The sequence below is a fragment of the Anolis carolinensis genome, chromosome 4 (assembly GCF_035594765.1).
Source record: "Anolis carolinensis isolate JA03-04 chromosome 4, rAnoCar3.1.pri, whole genome shotgun sequence".
NCBI classification, from domain to species: Eukaryota; Metazoa; Chordata; class Lepidosauria; order Squamata; family Dactyloidae; genus Anolis; species Anolis carolinensis.
Genome location: NC_085844.1, coordinates 120197087 through 120213818, shown reverse-complemented (window position 1 = coordinate 120213818; position 16732 = coordinate 120197087). Strand labels below are relative to the sequence as shown.

Here is a 16732-nt window from a genome sequence, read left to right as displayed (position 1 = left end):
CTTGTTTGCTGTGTCCCACTGATGGGAACTTGTGGCTTGTTCTAATCCCAGTAAAGGAACTGTATCTTTTCCTCATATCTGCTTGTTTCCATAATCCCTAGAGCTATGTTGCTCATCACCTAGAGCTTGCATATATAACAACAGCAGCATGATAACATTTCATGTACTGGAGGAAATGGACATTGTCCATGAAAAAAGTATAGCATAATAAATTTGTTACTGTTTAAAACAACAGTCTTGGTTGATTTACTGAAATAGATTTAACATTGGTAGCCCTTCAGAAATTACTGTTGGAGTGGTATGATTCCAGAAGCTGATATCAGAATTTTGCTAGTGGCTGCATATTCTCTCGTTGTAATAGGTTATTCTTTGTCTTCGGATTTGTACACACCATATCGGAATTTGTAAGATGTAGAACTGCTTTCAAGACAGAATAGATTTTCCTTTTCTGTGTATGCATAAGAATTAAGTGTAAAACCTTGACTTCATATACAAGAGCTAAATATAGAGAAGTCCTTGATGGGAGACTTTCTTTTGAAAGTGAGACTTGAATATTTTGAGTATTTCTCAAAATCATATACTGTAGGATAAAACATTTACTTCATTGGTGGCTTCTCACAGGAGTTTTAAAGTTGTGAAAACCTTTCAGCAAAATGCCAAGAAATTAAAACAGTTAATGTCTCTCAGTTCAGAGAAAGTGGATAATCATACCAAAAGATGTCCTGAAATTGAAAATATTTTTTCTGAATTTCAGTTTGATGAATGGGAAAACAACTTACTTGGGTAGACTCAAATGTGGAGCTTGGTTCCCTTATCTTGTTGTAAGGGGGAGACAGTGGAGGGTCCTGCCCTGAAGTTGGAAAGAAGCTGTTCCTTTAAAACACCAGCAAGATCCAATGACGTTGAATCAGTGCAAGCACCAAGACAGATGTGAAGTAACTGGAAGGAGGGAGGATGGAGTGAAGCAGAACAACATAAGTTGTCTTGATTTTCTAAGGCGCTGATGGTGATGCAGCAGGTGGTATGGTAACTAGAATAGCACTGATATAAAAACTGGACTAAATTTATCTAAACGTCTACTTTGTAGCAATGAAAATGGTGAAATAATTATTCTCTATATCTAAGCACAGTCATCGAAAGGAGCTTTTTTGAGTGGTCAAAGATTTTTTAAATTCTGTTTCTGGAAATGGAATCTGGGCCACTTGGTCATCCTCTTCTAAATGCTAGTATACATGAACATAAATAATTTAATAATACCGGTAGTGTTTCGTGAGGTTGGTTTTGAGGTTAAAATGTTGTTCTATATCCATGTTTTAAAAAGATACATTATCTCTTTCATCAAAGTTTCCAAACTGTCACAATCTGAAAAATTTGGAAAGCTCTACCATACATACACCTTTTACTTTTCCTTCTCAGTTACTTGACTTTTCAGATTCATAACGCTATTCGTTTACATTTTGTCCATTTTAGTGCTAAATATGCAATCACATCTTGGATGGATAAGCATGTTCTTAGAGTGGTGCATACTAGCCTTCAAAGTGATGTTTAAAATTGTACATTCTAAAAAAATTGAGGATGTCATCTGTCTCAAAATGATTTTCTTGTTTATATTTAATGAACTGTAAAGTATGCCACAATTTTTGCAGTCTTACTAGACCATAGAAATAGTACTATGAATTTAACTAGCATAAGATTTTTTAAAAGATTATGCTTTTTGGAAACTTCATTCAGAAAGTGCATATTTGCCATTTTGTTAATGTTGGTTTGGTGCTCATGATGACTCATTGAAGGAAAATCTATTTCAGTAAGATTTGTGCAGGAAAGTTCCTAAAGTGTTGATTCATTAGTGGTTGTTGGAATCTCTAGTAAAGCATTGCAGTTGTTCAAATATCTGTTGCAATTTCACATCATGAGCAAACATTTTAAACATATGAAATGCAAAGCAGTAAAGGTGTTACTTCTCATGGAATTGGCTTTGGAACAAAGGAAGCATAACTTCTGATTTAAAGGAATTCCATATGTCATTGTATAGTGCTTTCTCTTCCTAATAACTTTATAGTTAGCAGTTCTGTGGAATAAATCGTTCCTACATAAGGTTAATTGGAGATAGAAAGTGCATGTGCCAATGCAAGCATTATTTGAATATAATAATGTATACATTAAGTGTGGGAAAGAGAGATGAATATTTAGGAAACAGTGTGATGGTACATTTTATTGGAATGGATTTTTCTGTAGGATTTTCTGTTAAAATTGTGAAATATTGTTTTGTTGTCTATCTCTTATCATAAAATATTTACCGCTATATGTTTGTTCCAGTGGACCCTTCTCCAACCAGTTGCCCTTCAAATCACAGCTCGCATCATTCCCCATCACAGATTTGTAGATATATTGTGAGAAAATATGGAAGAATTTAGCTCAGAACCCTTACACATTGTTGAAGTTTTAAATCAAAAATATAATTTCCTAATTATATGTATTAACTGGTAGATATGTATTTTATCTTAGTCTGAAATATATTTTAGTTAAAGATTTTTTATGGTAGTAAAATTTTGACAAAACAGCTATTTCATTCAGTGTCATGCATCACGTATACTCGAGATAAGAGAACATTATTGAGTACTGTAGTAATTTTTGAAAAGTAGTTTTTATTTAAAGGATAATATCTGATTAAGTCTGTGATTATAGTATTTTTTTCTTTTTCATCACTGTGTAAATATGTTGCTCACTTTCAGGATTTTCATACTTATGAAAGTGAAAAATTTAAAATTTCTAATTCTTTGATCTCTGCTACAGGGATATTTAGTTAATTCAATAAATTGCCAGCATTTCAAGACCGTGATAGCTATTAAATAAGCAAAATTACTGCACTACACTAAATACCTCCTCTACATTTTACATACATTTTTAAACTAGTGCAAGCATATTATCATGATCTACATTTTTTTCTTTCAACAGGTAGAAAGGATTGTTGATAAAAGGAAAAACAAGAAAGGGAAAACGGAATATTTAGTGCGATGGAAAGGCTACGAGACTGAAGATGACACATGGGAGCCAGAACAACACCTTGTGAATTGTGAGGAATATATACATGAATTTAATAGGCATCACAATGAAAAGCAAAAAGAAAGTACGTTGACAAGGACAAATAGGACATCTCCAAATAATGCAAGAAAACAAATTTCTAGATCTACTAATAGTTCTTTTTCAAAGACCTCTAAGACCTTAGTTATTGGAAAGGACCATGAAGCAAAAAATCAGTTGTTTGCTCCCCAGAAGTTTAGGAAAAATAACACTCCTCTTTCTGGTAGAAAAAATATGGACCTTTCAAAGTCAGGTATTAAAATTCTTGTGCCCAAAAGTCCTATTAAGAGTCGGACAGCAGTGGATGGCTTTCAGAATGAAAGTTCTGATAAACTGGACCGCATCGAACAGGATCAGGAAGATTCTGTGGCACCTGAAGTGGCAGCAGAGAAACCTGTTGGAGCTTTATTAGGACCTGGGGAAGAGCGTGCTCGAATGGGGAGCAGGCCAAGAATGCACTCATTAGTGCCACAGTTGCCTGTGCCAGTAACAGCAACCATTGCATCTGCATTAACCTTAAATGGAAAAGGTAAGTGTGTGTGCATGTTTCGTAATTTTGTGTAGTGAATTGCTTCGATAAGTATTCAGGACAAATTTGTTTAGCACAAATAGTATATTTTTTATTTGGGGTATTTATGCTGCTACATGCAATATCTCTATATGTTTGATAAAGGTGTATAACCGCTTCATTAGTCATCTTTTCTAAGATCTGCTGCAGCTGCTATTTTCAAAATGAAGTCATATCTGTGCCTTGGCTTGAGGTTTACTATTTGCTCATTACATTATTGCTTTGTTTTGCTTACATTTCCTGAAATTGGGGCAAAATAAATTATGCACCTTGTATGTTGGGATCTAATGTAATTCTGTGGAGGGATCTGCTTCTGTTAGCAGAAATAAGAAGGGCCCAATCCCACCTCTTGAAATACATAGAAGTTGCACCAGAAAAATGGAAAATACCACAAAGCAGGTGTTGATTTAGAGGAGAGGGGAAGATTACAATTCTGTCAAATTATGTAATAGACATCCACTAGTGTGATGTTAGCTGTAGATTTCACAAAATTTGTCCAAGGGTTTTTAGTCGTTTCCCCACTGTTCATTTTCAGACTTACACATCTGTTGTCATAAATTATTTTTCAGAAAATTTCTGCTGTTACTCTTCAATTGTACTTGTCATCTGTTGCTATACTGAGATTATGATATCTATATAGATTTTTTTCTATTAAATCTGTGGGCTTTTTTTAGTTTTCATTGATCTGAGTTTGTTTTCAAATATCTTTGGAAAGAGCAAACATTGTGGAATATATACCAACGAGCACTGCTCATTGAACCTCCAATGTACATTAGCCATGTGACAGTTCAAGGTAGTCTTTTATTGCTCTACGCTTGTTACAGCACTATGTCCCTAATGAATGGATAAGCTGAAGCTTAAGCTGCAATCCTAAATACACTTAATAAGAGTAAGTTCAATTGCATACAATGTAGTTGATGCCTGGATAAGATGCATACAATGGTGCTGTGGGTTTTTTTTAATTAGTGAACAATTTATAGAAAATAAAGCTTGTCCTCTGTTTCATAAAACATTCCATTTTTGTGATTAATAGTTAGCAACCACTTTTTTACTGTCTATAAGCAAGAAAATTAAAACTATAGCTTTGATTTAACCAGTGCAGCAACCTCATATTGAATTACAGTGTAACTCAAGAAAAGAGAAGTGAAACCCACTGTGTTCAGTAAGGATTACACTCTGACTACTCTATGCACTTTAGTGAGTAAGTCCCATTGAACACAGTGGGACTTGCTTCTGAGTACTTCCTAAGTAATGCTTAGGACTGAATTTTGCAAATTGTAATTACTATTGTTACAACAAAGCGTAGTGTTAATAAAACCACTTAGTTGCCTTAATTACTTATATACAGTAGAGTCTCACTTATCCAACACTCGCTTATCCAACTTTCTGGATTATCCAACACATTTTTGTAGTCAATGTTTTTAATATATCATGATATTTTGGTGCTGAATTCGTAAATACAGTAATTACAACATAACATTACTGTGTATTGAACTACTTTTTCTGTTAAATTTGTTGTATGACACGATGTTTTGGTGCTTAATTTGTAAAATCATAACTTAATTTGATGTTCAATAGGCTTTTCCTTAATCTCTCCTTATTATCCAACATATTCGCTTATCCAAGGTTCTGCCGGCCCGTTTACGTTGGGTAAGCGAGACTCTACTGTACTTGCTTTTTAAAGATAGATAGTTGTTTGTAATTTCAGTATTTCTAGACTGTATGTGATAGCCCTAGAAAAGAGTTTGGCTGGAGAACGATATCCTGCAAGAATTCCATATGCTGATGATACAGATAAAAAATTTAAAAATTCTTGGAAGAAATCAGATTTTTTCACATTCACTGTTTAAAACAAAGTTTATTTCTGTTGAAGTTTTACATAATTGAACAAAGAAATTATCACATTCAAGTTTAAAGATTGATATGGGACAACAATCTTAGAATCATTAAAATTTCCAAGAGATTCTAACCAATTTCCTTTCTCATGACACCTGTTTAATTCTTATAAGTGAAAGGCAGCAAATTAATCAATTCTAACTAAGAGTAATAAATAATTTTATAATGCTTTCATATGTTCAAAAACCTTCATATTATAGATGAGAAGAGTGAAGTTTGAGTGGCTTTCCTAAGACTGTAAGCAGCAGTGTCTGAGACCTCAGTCTCCTAACTACTAAACATGCCAGCTCTCATAATCACTAATTATTGAGTAATGTGGTAAATAATGTGAATTCATTATGCTGTTATTGCTCCATGTGAAGTCGTTGGGTAGAGTTATCCATTACATTAGCTTTCTTGGGGCCCATCTACACAAGCCAAATGAGGCAAGCTGGGGGTGAATGGAATTTGTAGTGTCTACGTGATGTACAATGCTGATTCACTCAAACACCCTCCAAGGCCGCTTAACACAGCCTTAAATGTTAAAAAATATTGGGCAATGCTCAGGGCTCACCCACATTTTGTGACATTGTAAACCATTGGGCCAGTTCTGATTCCAAACCTGTTGCTTTACTAAGAGGCATGAGGAAGATAGTAAAGGTGGCTGTCGAGTAGTGCCAAAGTGGGTTCAGCATCACTGGACCATGCAGACTCCTTCCTGCTGCTGGGTTTGCTCTGTTGTGCAGTGTGGCTGAGCCGGCTTGGTGGCTGAGTGTGCAGACTCCTCCAGGTCAGCTCCAGGGTATGTACCCAGTGTGGATGGGGACTAAAAGTGTAATTTAAATTCTAGTTTCACAGTGTTGGACATAATGAAAATGCTCTGCATATTATAAGTAGATCATACTTAAAAGTCAGCTGAACTCTGCATACACGTTAGAAAGAAGTTTAGGTAGACTATTATAATTCAAGTTTCAAATGCTCAGAACTACTATAAAATAGTATATCTGTAGAAAAATGTCCTTCTTTAGATGCGGAAATAATTTCTTAATTATTTTGTATATTTACTGATTTAGTAATTCACATGAATTTAATAGAACTTTCCAACACTTGAGTGATCAAAGTATTTTACAGATACTATGTAAATTAGGTGAATATTACTCTTAAATCCATGAGGCTGAGAGAGATGCGTTTCAATAGTAATTTCCATATCATGGTGTATGTTTGTCGTCTCTTTAATTCTTCACTTCTGGTTCTCACTTTTTATTCTTAGCCTCTGTTTTTATCAGTTTAAGAGGACTTGAACATTAAATGAGTTATGTTGAATCCTACTTTTATATACGAGTCGTATATAAAAGTTTACTCGTATATTCAAATACATTTTATGGAGTTCCATTAAAATTATTGGAAGTTATGATGTGATATATCATTATATATTAACATCAAGTGTTCCATGATAACTATTTTGAAAACTTACTCTCTAGCATTTCATAAATACCAAATTATTCTTTTTTTAAAAAACCCTCAAATTTGCCATCTTATTGTTTCATATGATGTAGGGTTAAGTACTTAATGTACCTAATTTTTTTAAAAAAAACTTTTTAAAATGCTTTTATATATGTGTGCATGTGCATGTGCGTACATGAGCTTTTGTAATTCTTTACATAATTATGGAGAATATTTTATTACTGGAAAAATATTTTCATCTTCAGTCTTTTCTACGCAAGTCTTCTGCTTCAGATCTTCCTCGTTGAATGAAGCTTCCCCTCAGCATAATGTTGAGAAAAAGACAAATCTGGAAATCTGTAGCTTGCAATGACTCCAAACAATCTTCTGTTGGAGTTTTTTTTTTATGCTCCAGGGACCACTCTTGCAGGCAAAAATAGCAAAGAGCTTTGTACAAATGCTTCCTGACATCATAGGTCCAGTGCCCAAAGAAATATTGCTTGAAGGACACTAGGAAGTCAACCTTTCAGGATGTTTAGCAGTTTATGGCCTCTGCTTTCAATGTCCTTATTGAGAACCATTCATTCTGTTTTTAAGGGGCAGTACTTGTAATGATTAATTCGCATGATTTTTCACTTAGTATTTTTTTTCATTGTTATAAATTGAAGTAAATCAGTACAGCTGCTTTTTGCCTGGTACCTGCTACCAGCATCCTCTACTCAGTTTACTATATGCAAGTATGGGAAAGTGAGACTGAGAACTGGATCCCTTACTTGCTCTCTTGTACTCTCTTATCTGGTGTTTGAAGTGAAAGAGTCCTCTTTCTGTTACCCATTACTCTCTGATTTAACTATACATTACAGTCCTGTGGTTTGGCTTTCTGGTAAATTCAGCTTTTAGTTCTCAATCACAGTAACAAGTTTTGATGGACAAGAATGGTTGAAGCTACTGCTGCTATCCACATGTCTGTTACTAAACTAGAGATGATCCCCATTATTAAGAGACAAACACAGAAAAAATAGTATATAGTAACAGATGGCATGAATGAAATAATTATAGAATTTAATTATTGGACAAAAATCTAAATTATTAACGACGCTTCTTTTAATGAATAGCATTCTACCCTGTTTCGCTGAAAATAAGACAGTGTCTTATATTAATCTTTGGTCCCAAAGATATACTAGGTCTTATTTTCAGGAGATGTTTTATTTTTTCATGAAGAAGAATTCACATGTATTGTTGAACAAAAAAAGAACATTCCATACTGTACAGAGTTGTCATCACAAACCAGCATAACCATATATCTGCTTTAAGTGGATGATATGAGTCTTAAACTGTCATAGAACCCAGGTTTCTGAATCCAGATTATCTGTTTCGAAGTGGGTGATATGAGTCTAGACTGTCACAGAAATCAGGTTTCTGAATCCAGATGATCTGTTTTGAAGCAGATGATATGATATCTGCTTTGAAGTGGATAATATGAGTCTAAGAATCCAAGTTTCTGGATCTAGATTATCTGCTTTGAAGTAATATGAGTCTGAACCAGGCCTGGGCCAACTTCGGCCCTCCAGGTGTTTGGACTTCAACTCCCACAATTCCTAACAGGCTACCAGCTGTTAGGAATTGTGAGAATTGGAGTCCAAAACACCTGGGGGGCCAAAGTTGGCCCAGGCCTGGTCTAAACTGTCACAGAATCCAGGTTTCTGACTCCAGATGATCTGCTTTGCATGGATGGAATGAGTCTACACTGCCAGAAAATCCAGTTTGAAGCAGACAAGCTGGATCCAGAGACTGGCAGGGGAGACAGGGCTGAGAGCTGGCACAAGAGAGAAGCCTAACCCAGGTAGGTGTCCCTGCCACCGAGGGGCTCAAAGGCGGAGAAAGATCAGACCATCTGGCCCCTTCCCTCCCTCACCCGCTCCCCGGGAGGCCCAGCCCCACACACTCAACTCACCCTTGCCAGATTTCTCCCGTCTATATCCATTTGGCAGGGAGCCGTTGCTGCTGCCATCTTCCCCATCTCTTGCTGGAAGTGCCTGGATGTATGAGCGGCAGGCAGGCAGGCAGGCAAGCAAAAAGGGACCCACTCGCCCCTTGCTTGGTGGCGGCATCTCCGCCGAGGAAGGCGCGGCGGGCCCCTTCTTGCTTGCCTGCCTGTCTGCCTGCCGCTCGTACATCCAGGCACTTCCAGCATGAGATGGGAAAGATGATGTCAGCAAAGGGGATGGCGCTCCCTGCCGAGTAGATAAAAACTTGGGAGAAATTCGACAAGGCCAAGTTGAGTGTGCAGGGCTGGACCTCCTGGTCCAATATTGAGTAAATTATTTGATAGCAGAACAACAATTGACTAATTTCTTTTTGTCCTGCTACTAAGAGATATAGTCTGTTGGTAAAACAGGGATGTTATCTTTTGAGAGGGCATAAGTGATTTAAATATTGCATATTAATAATACGTAAATTATGTCTCTCTAGACCTAGTGGATTAACAGTCTGCTTCTCAATCATGTTAGCTCTTGTGTAATTTCATAAACTGAAGCAAAAATTAGACTTTGCTTAGAAACTGTTTTAATTTTCTTTAAAAAATTTCTTATCACAATGTGTTATTCTGAATTAGTCTGTGGTGGCTCTGGTTTTCTTTTGAAAAGTGAAGGACACCATAAACTGACATCAGGAGGGTATTTCAGCAACCCTAATTTGAACATGTCATCCAAAAGTGATAATCAGTTGAAGATTGTACGGAACAATTTTTAAAACACTTGCTTTCTAAAAATATGAGGCAAATAAAAATGTGTTAAGGAGGATTGCACATACACTATATAATGCATTCTCTTAAGACCCATCATGATACAGGGACTGGGGAACTGTGTGTTTCCTTAGCATAAGGAAGAGGATAAATGCCTAAAACAGAGATATTACGTATCTGTTTGAATGGACTAAAATAGGTAAAAAGAAGACTTAAAATAACAATGTAAGTGAGAATACAAGAAGTTACAAAAGTTCATCTTATTAGATAAGAAGCCCAATTAATGCTTAAAATGTACTTATAGGAAAATGACCAATAAAGCTAGACTAAATGGCAATACTTTTTCCCATTTCACCTAAAAACAATATGTGACACCATTTAGGGAAGTTTTACAGTAGTACTTCTCAGAAAATCTAGGTAGGGAAGATATAATTGTTTGCAGTATAAACGGGACAAATATTCCAAATCTCTCTTGAACATAAGACCATTCTGAATACGCTTTAAAGAGTCCAAAATAGTATACAAATATTTGTAACTGTTTCAGGGAGCATTATCTCTATAGGGAGACATATATTGACATACACACCCCAGCTTGTATCCGTGTCCTATCATATTCAGGACTCTGTACATCAAAAGAATAGCTTTAACTTAATGTTTAGTGAAATCCTAGGGACGTAAGCAAGGGCTGTAGGAAGTGGCTACTGAATATATCTCTGTGGTAATTACTATCAGAAGAAGTTTCTGAGTAAGCAACTGGTTAATGGCTGCTAGATATCTTCGTCATTACTGGTAAGAAATAATGGATAATAGCAATGAGTGGTTGCAGGATAGTCCTTTTAGTTAGCCAGAATTTAGGAAAGGAGAAAAAGCCTCCCCTTGATTTATCCTGTTGTAAAGGTTTCTGTGTCAGTCTGTCCTGTCTCTCTCTTACCCTGTTTCGCCGAAAATAAGACATCCCCAAAAAATAAGACCTAGCAGAGGTTTTGCTGAATTGCTAAATATAAGGCCTCCCCCAAAAGTAAGACCTAGCAAAGTTTTTGTTTGGAAGCATGCTCGGCACCTGCCAAACAAAACACCAGAGCATGCAGGATTGGTAAATGTACATACCAGTTGTACATGGAAATAATGGTAGTAACAAGAAATTCTTGACAGAAGTCACAGTTTGTCTGGTTTGGTTATGTTGGTCTGTGATGACAACTACTGTACAGTATATAATAAATGTTCATTTTTTGTGAATTCTTCATGGAAAAATAAGACATCCCCTGAAAATAAGACCTAGCACATCTTTGGGAGCAAAAAATAATATAAGACACTGTCTTATTTTCGGGAAAACACGGTATTTGTCATATGTGTGGCTTAAGGCCAGCTACTCTGTGAGTCCATGCATAGCTTTCCAATTCAAGTCCTTAGAAGAAGCATGTTTACCCTGCTTTTATAATCTTGCTACCTATGCCTTTGGAATCCTCCCTTGTAGCACTAAGCTATGGCCTTATATTGGACTCTTGGCTCCTCCTCCTTTGGCACAGAGGCTGAGCAGTCAACCATCATTCATAACTGAGGCCAGGGATCTGAGAGCAGGCGGGATGATGCTTCTGGTGACTTTTACATGTCCCTCTTCAAAAATAATAAATTACCCAGCAAAATGTCTTGGTAGGTTTAAGGGGAAAGCTGTAAAGGGTTTTTTTCTTCTTCCCCCTTTCAACTCTTTGAAAAGAGTTTATAATAGTTATTAAAATATGAGGAAAGTGTCATCGTGTAGTAGTATAAGATTTGAATATTTACTACAAAATTCTGGCATCACTTTTGCCTTCCAAATGAATGACTTCTTTTCAATGTATTAATCCTGATGAGACTGGATTTATTCAAGGACAGCAGCTTAGCATATACAAGTAATATGAGATATATGTTGCCAGATTGTTTTGTCTACTTTCTTCCTCCTTTGGGATCCCTGGCTGTTGAAATGAGATACTACTCAATTTGAGGAGGAGTCTTTTGCTTAAGAAAAAATAGGTAAAGTTATTTCCATATACATGTGACAGTTTTTGACTAGATTTGCAGTATTTCGTGTAGTAGTCATCTCAATAAAATGATGAATACCTATAATCAAAAGAAGGAAAATTATGTATGTATGTTTCAATACTCATTACTAAATTATGGGGCGGGGAATAGTTTCTAAAGTTTTTCTAAAATATTGTAAAGGGCCCATATTGTAACTATTACTATATAACAAAATTTTTGTCACTTTTTTGTTATGTAATTGTGCAAGTCGGGAAGATTCTGAGGCTCCTTTCTCCCTCATTTTTAGAGCTATCAGGATAAAACATGCTACAATTGTAGATCACATTTACGACTGTTACCCCCCCCCCCCCCCCCAAAAAATGTTTCAGAGTTTGGGAATTTATAAAGTTTTTACAAAGAACATTTAAAAAACTCACAAGACCTATCTACTTGAATTTCTCCACAATGACACAACTTAACCAGGGCATTATTACCCACAAGTTTCAGAAAGATTTTCACATCTACTGATGTTTGGAGAATGTTTAAAGTTTTGTCAAGGGGGGGGGGGGGGTTGAAATTTGTCTGACCTTTCACATTCAGTTACTTATTTAAAATACCTTGTAACATATAAACCCAGGATTTCATATTAGAAGTTACACTTTGACAAAATTAACAAAAAATAAGTGTTAATGTAATAAGCAGCATTATTAGGCATAGTATGTTTACAATTTTACCAGGGCAGACATTAAAGACCAGAGCTATATAAATCTTGAATCAACATGGTATTGGACTTGATCTAGCTTCACAAAAGTCAATTATATCTCTCGTTATGAAATTGGAGCATGGTATTATCCACTTATCCAGATAAAAAAAATCTTCATGCTATTGATACAGAATTGTGTTCTTATGTCAAAAACTTTGTATATTGGTACAAGTGGTAAAATGAAAAGAATATCAAAGAATGTACCTAAATCAAGCAAGAAAATTACAAAGAATTGCAAAGTTACACAACTATCTCTGGAAAATGTAGTCATGTCTGTCTGTATCTAACGTTAAGTCAGTTAAGATATCTTTGAGATGAAACAAGCATATACTATGTCACCTCTCATCTATTTCCAAAACACCAGATTATTTTGGGATTATATTTTTATCTATTTAATAACAACAACAACAACAACAACTTTATTTTTGTATCCCGCCTCACCTCCCCGAAGGGACTCGTGGCGGCTCACATAGGGACCAAGCCTAGTACAGCATAAAATACAGTATCAAATGCATTTAAAACAAAGAACATATAAAACAAGCATATAAACAATAAAACGTAGTGAACAGTATTTTCTTCTTTGATAAAAATGTATAAAATTACACAATAAATACTAAGAGGACAATCATTATTCGGTGCTAGTTTATATCAATATTACTTTGATATAATAAATTTATTAGGATAATTCTGAAATTTAATACTTTTAAAAACAATAGTAGTAAGAACAAAAGTATTGCTTTTTCTTATAAGGAGTTATATCCAACTTACATAGTGTTGATTTGATAAGAGTAACATAAAGACTGCCATTTGTCATTTCAAATGATTATCTCAACAGCTTACTCTTGTCCACATTGGCTGGCAGCAGCTCTGCAGGGTTACAGCCAGGAGTCTTTCTCAGCCTTGCTTGGAAAACTTCAAGATTAAATTGGAGGCATTTTTTACATATAAAGCAGGCATGCTACTTCTTAGCTGTGTGTGTGTTCTGAGTCTTCATTCAGACAGTGTTACTAAAAAGTGTGTTTCAGATGACATAGCAGAACACCAGTTGAACAAGTTGTATCCTGCCTACATAGTTGCTGGGTTGGCGTTTTAAAGCTTTTTATTCTTGTGACATACTGTACTGGAAGCTTTTCTCTCAGTTATCTAAATTAGATTTCTGATCTCCATTTGAAACAGATCTTACATAGCAAAAGAAAGAATCTATGAGATCAGCCTAACTACTTTTTCCTTGGTGTAACTTTTGCCCTTACTCTTGTAATTCAAGGCCATCCAGAAAGGATGCTCCAAGTAACTGCAGTATGAAATAGAAACCTGTTCTTTTGGAAGGGCTGCACAGAGAGTGTTCCAAAAGCAATGAAAGATTTTATTAATATTGTCCAGAATTGTATCTGCATTTAATTTTTTTTAACTATCAGAACTCATTGTAGTTAAATATTCTGAGCAGGAGGTACGTATTGTTCAGGATGTTGTTTTTTCTTTAGAGTAAAGCAGAGTGAGGCCACAAGAATGGACTGATATATATATCAAGTGTAGAATCCAGAAAAATAACTGTATACTAAAACTTGTTTGCCATTCATGGTTCATGTTGCATTAGCCTACTTGTTTTAATACTTTTAATATACTATGATTCTCTGTTTTGTGATGCATTTAAATACTACTTTTATTTTAAACACATCAGCTAAAGTTTTTAATTTATATTTTATTCTCCTGGCTTTTCATGAAAATTTTCTCACAATTTAAGCTATTATTATTGAGGAAATTTATATAATGCAGCTGCAATGTTAAACATGTTTTTGTTTTTAAAAATGTACAATCTTATTTATATATTTATTTAATACATTTATATCCTGTCCTTCTCACCCCGAAGGGGACTCAGAGCAGCTTACAAATTAAATTTACATACAATATTATATTATTAGCATAGTACAATACGGGCAATAAATTACTATATTGTACTATATCAATATATTGTAATATTATTAGTAATAATATTACAATCTTGGAAACTATGTTTGCCCATTTTAACTTGTGCTTAAATGCACTATATTTTGTCTAATGTAATCGATATAAAGGAATGTATAGCTTGAAAAGCAAATTGAATTCTTCCTATAAAATCTTTATTATTTCCATAAATCTTGAAAAATGTCTTTATAATTATAACTCACCTCATGATGTTATAAAACAGTTAGTTGTTCTCAGCTTTTAAAACGTGTTACTATGTATGTAAAACAAGATATTTCCTATTTTAGCAAATAAATTCCTGTAAGTACCATTAATTAGATAATACTAGCTGACATTCGAATTGAAATAACAAAACAAAGACTAAACACATATTTAATACAATTTTATCCTTAACTTTTGCTTTGTTTACATTAAACTTGAAGTGTAACTTATTTAGCTTGCCTGACCTAGCATAAGAGGTTGCTGGCCCTAGCAGGTGAAAGAACCATTTAAAACTACCTAATATTTTCATCTTCAAAGTATTTTTCATTCCCCAGCTGGGAACATCACTGTGTCTTAGCCCTTTAAATTCAGAAGGGATGTCTGGCATCCCTTCTAGTGTAATTTTCAGCACACACTGTTCAGCATTGGATAGAAGTAACATGAAGATTGTGTTTGTGCTGCCTTTTGGAACATTGATTGTTGTCCAAATTGATATCTTTAATAGATCAATATAATTAAACAGGTCATGTAATTTCGGAAACAGTATCTTCTTCTTCTGTATCACATAGTTCATCTGCATTTTGTTGTTTCACACCAACTTCTAGAGCTAAGCGAAATCAGCTGAGTCAACTTGAATACTCTACAGTTCTGTTTTAATCATTTGGGTAACATTCTAATGAGAAATCATGGGGTATTAGTGTTTTTCAGTATACTTCATAAATTCTTCATATTACATGGTACATGACCTAGCAGAAGGTTTACATAAATAATATCGAGTCTGATTATATATTTTTTTGTCTGCTAGAAAACAGTCCCTTTCTTATCCAAAAGAAGTCGCTATGTATCCAAGTAAAACTACTGCTCAAGATACATACTGTATATACTCATGTAGTACTCTAGAATTTTTAGTCAAAATATCAACCCCAAAAACCAGGGTTGACTTATCCACAAGTCAGTGCGAGTACTGTACCTTAACTCAGAAAAGGAAGCATCTCCTTCTCTGAGTAGTAAAAGGCAAGAGTCCATCATGGAAAAACCCAAAAGAAACACCTATCCTCTCTACTTTCTTTGTTGGAGAACTGCTTCTGGCCTTTTGGAATGCCTGTGCAAGAAAATGGGAATGGCCAGGTGCAGCTGGCCTCTGAGGCAGCACAAGCATTACCTGTCTTCAAAATGCCCTCAGCTTATCCACGAGTCATGTCAAAATCCATAATTTTGACACACACACACCCCAATTCCCGTACCTTGGGAAGCCTGACTTGGCCACGGTGGTCCACACTCTTGTTACATCTCGTTTGGACTATTGCAACACACTTTATGTAGGGTTGCCTTTGAAGACTGTTTGGAAGCTGGAACTAGTCCAAGCCCTAGTATGACATTAGTTGTAGGCCTATATTTATCTATTATTTAAATAGTTTCCTCGGAATGTTCCTAAAACAAAATAAGGTAATAAATTCATCATGATAAGCAGGAAAACAGTGTATTCCCTAATTGAAAATGTTTTTGCATTTCTTTATATCTGAGATGTCAGAAGCCTTTTAACTCCCCTCTCTCATGCTACTTCGTATAGTTTCTATGTTATCATAGGTCCTCTGTACATATGGTGAAAAAAGTACTATTTGACAGAAATCCTTGCATGATCATTGCCATGGTACATTATTTTCCTGCTCGCTTTGTGAATTAGGTCATTTATCACCAGGAAACCTGCAATTTTGCATACCACTCTGTCTCTAACCCACATTCACTTAGAACATCTGTCCTGTAAATATAATCCAGTTTTACCTGTTTAACTGTCATGTCTTCTAATTAGACCTGGGAGTTTTAATTTTGTGATGAGAGTTTGGATGATCAGCAATACAAAAATGTAATTGTGCATTCAAACCTCAGGGGTCTTGGGTAATAGAAGAAAACCATACCTTTTAGATTAGTTTTAAACAGGATTACATTTGTAGGATAGCAAATACACTCTAAAGAAATAGTTGAAAAACATTTTTAAGTTTATTGCAGTTTAGGTCTCTAGCAGAGATGCATACAAAATTAATTGGGAAACACTCTCTATTACATATTGTCTGTCCCCTAGTCTATATATAGCTCTGTT

At 35.1% G+C, this 16732-nt stretch overlaps 1 protein-coding gene across 1 annotated transcript in view; it reads left to right on the top strand.

The window, feature by feature from the left end:
• Window positions 1–16732, top strand: part of cdyl (chromodomain Y like) — a 170980-nt gene that overhangs the window by 75906 nt on the left and 78342 nt on the right. Inside the window, exon 2 of the mRNA XM_062977697.1 lies at window positions 2956–3610. Within this exon, the coding sequence (XP_062833767.1) occupies window positions 2956–3610 (655 nt within the window). The remainder of the gene's footprint in view (window positions 1–2955; window positions 3611–16732) is intronic.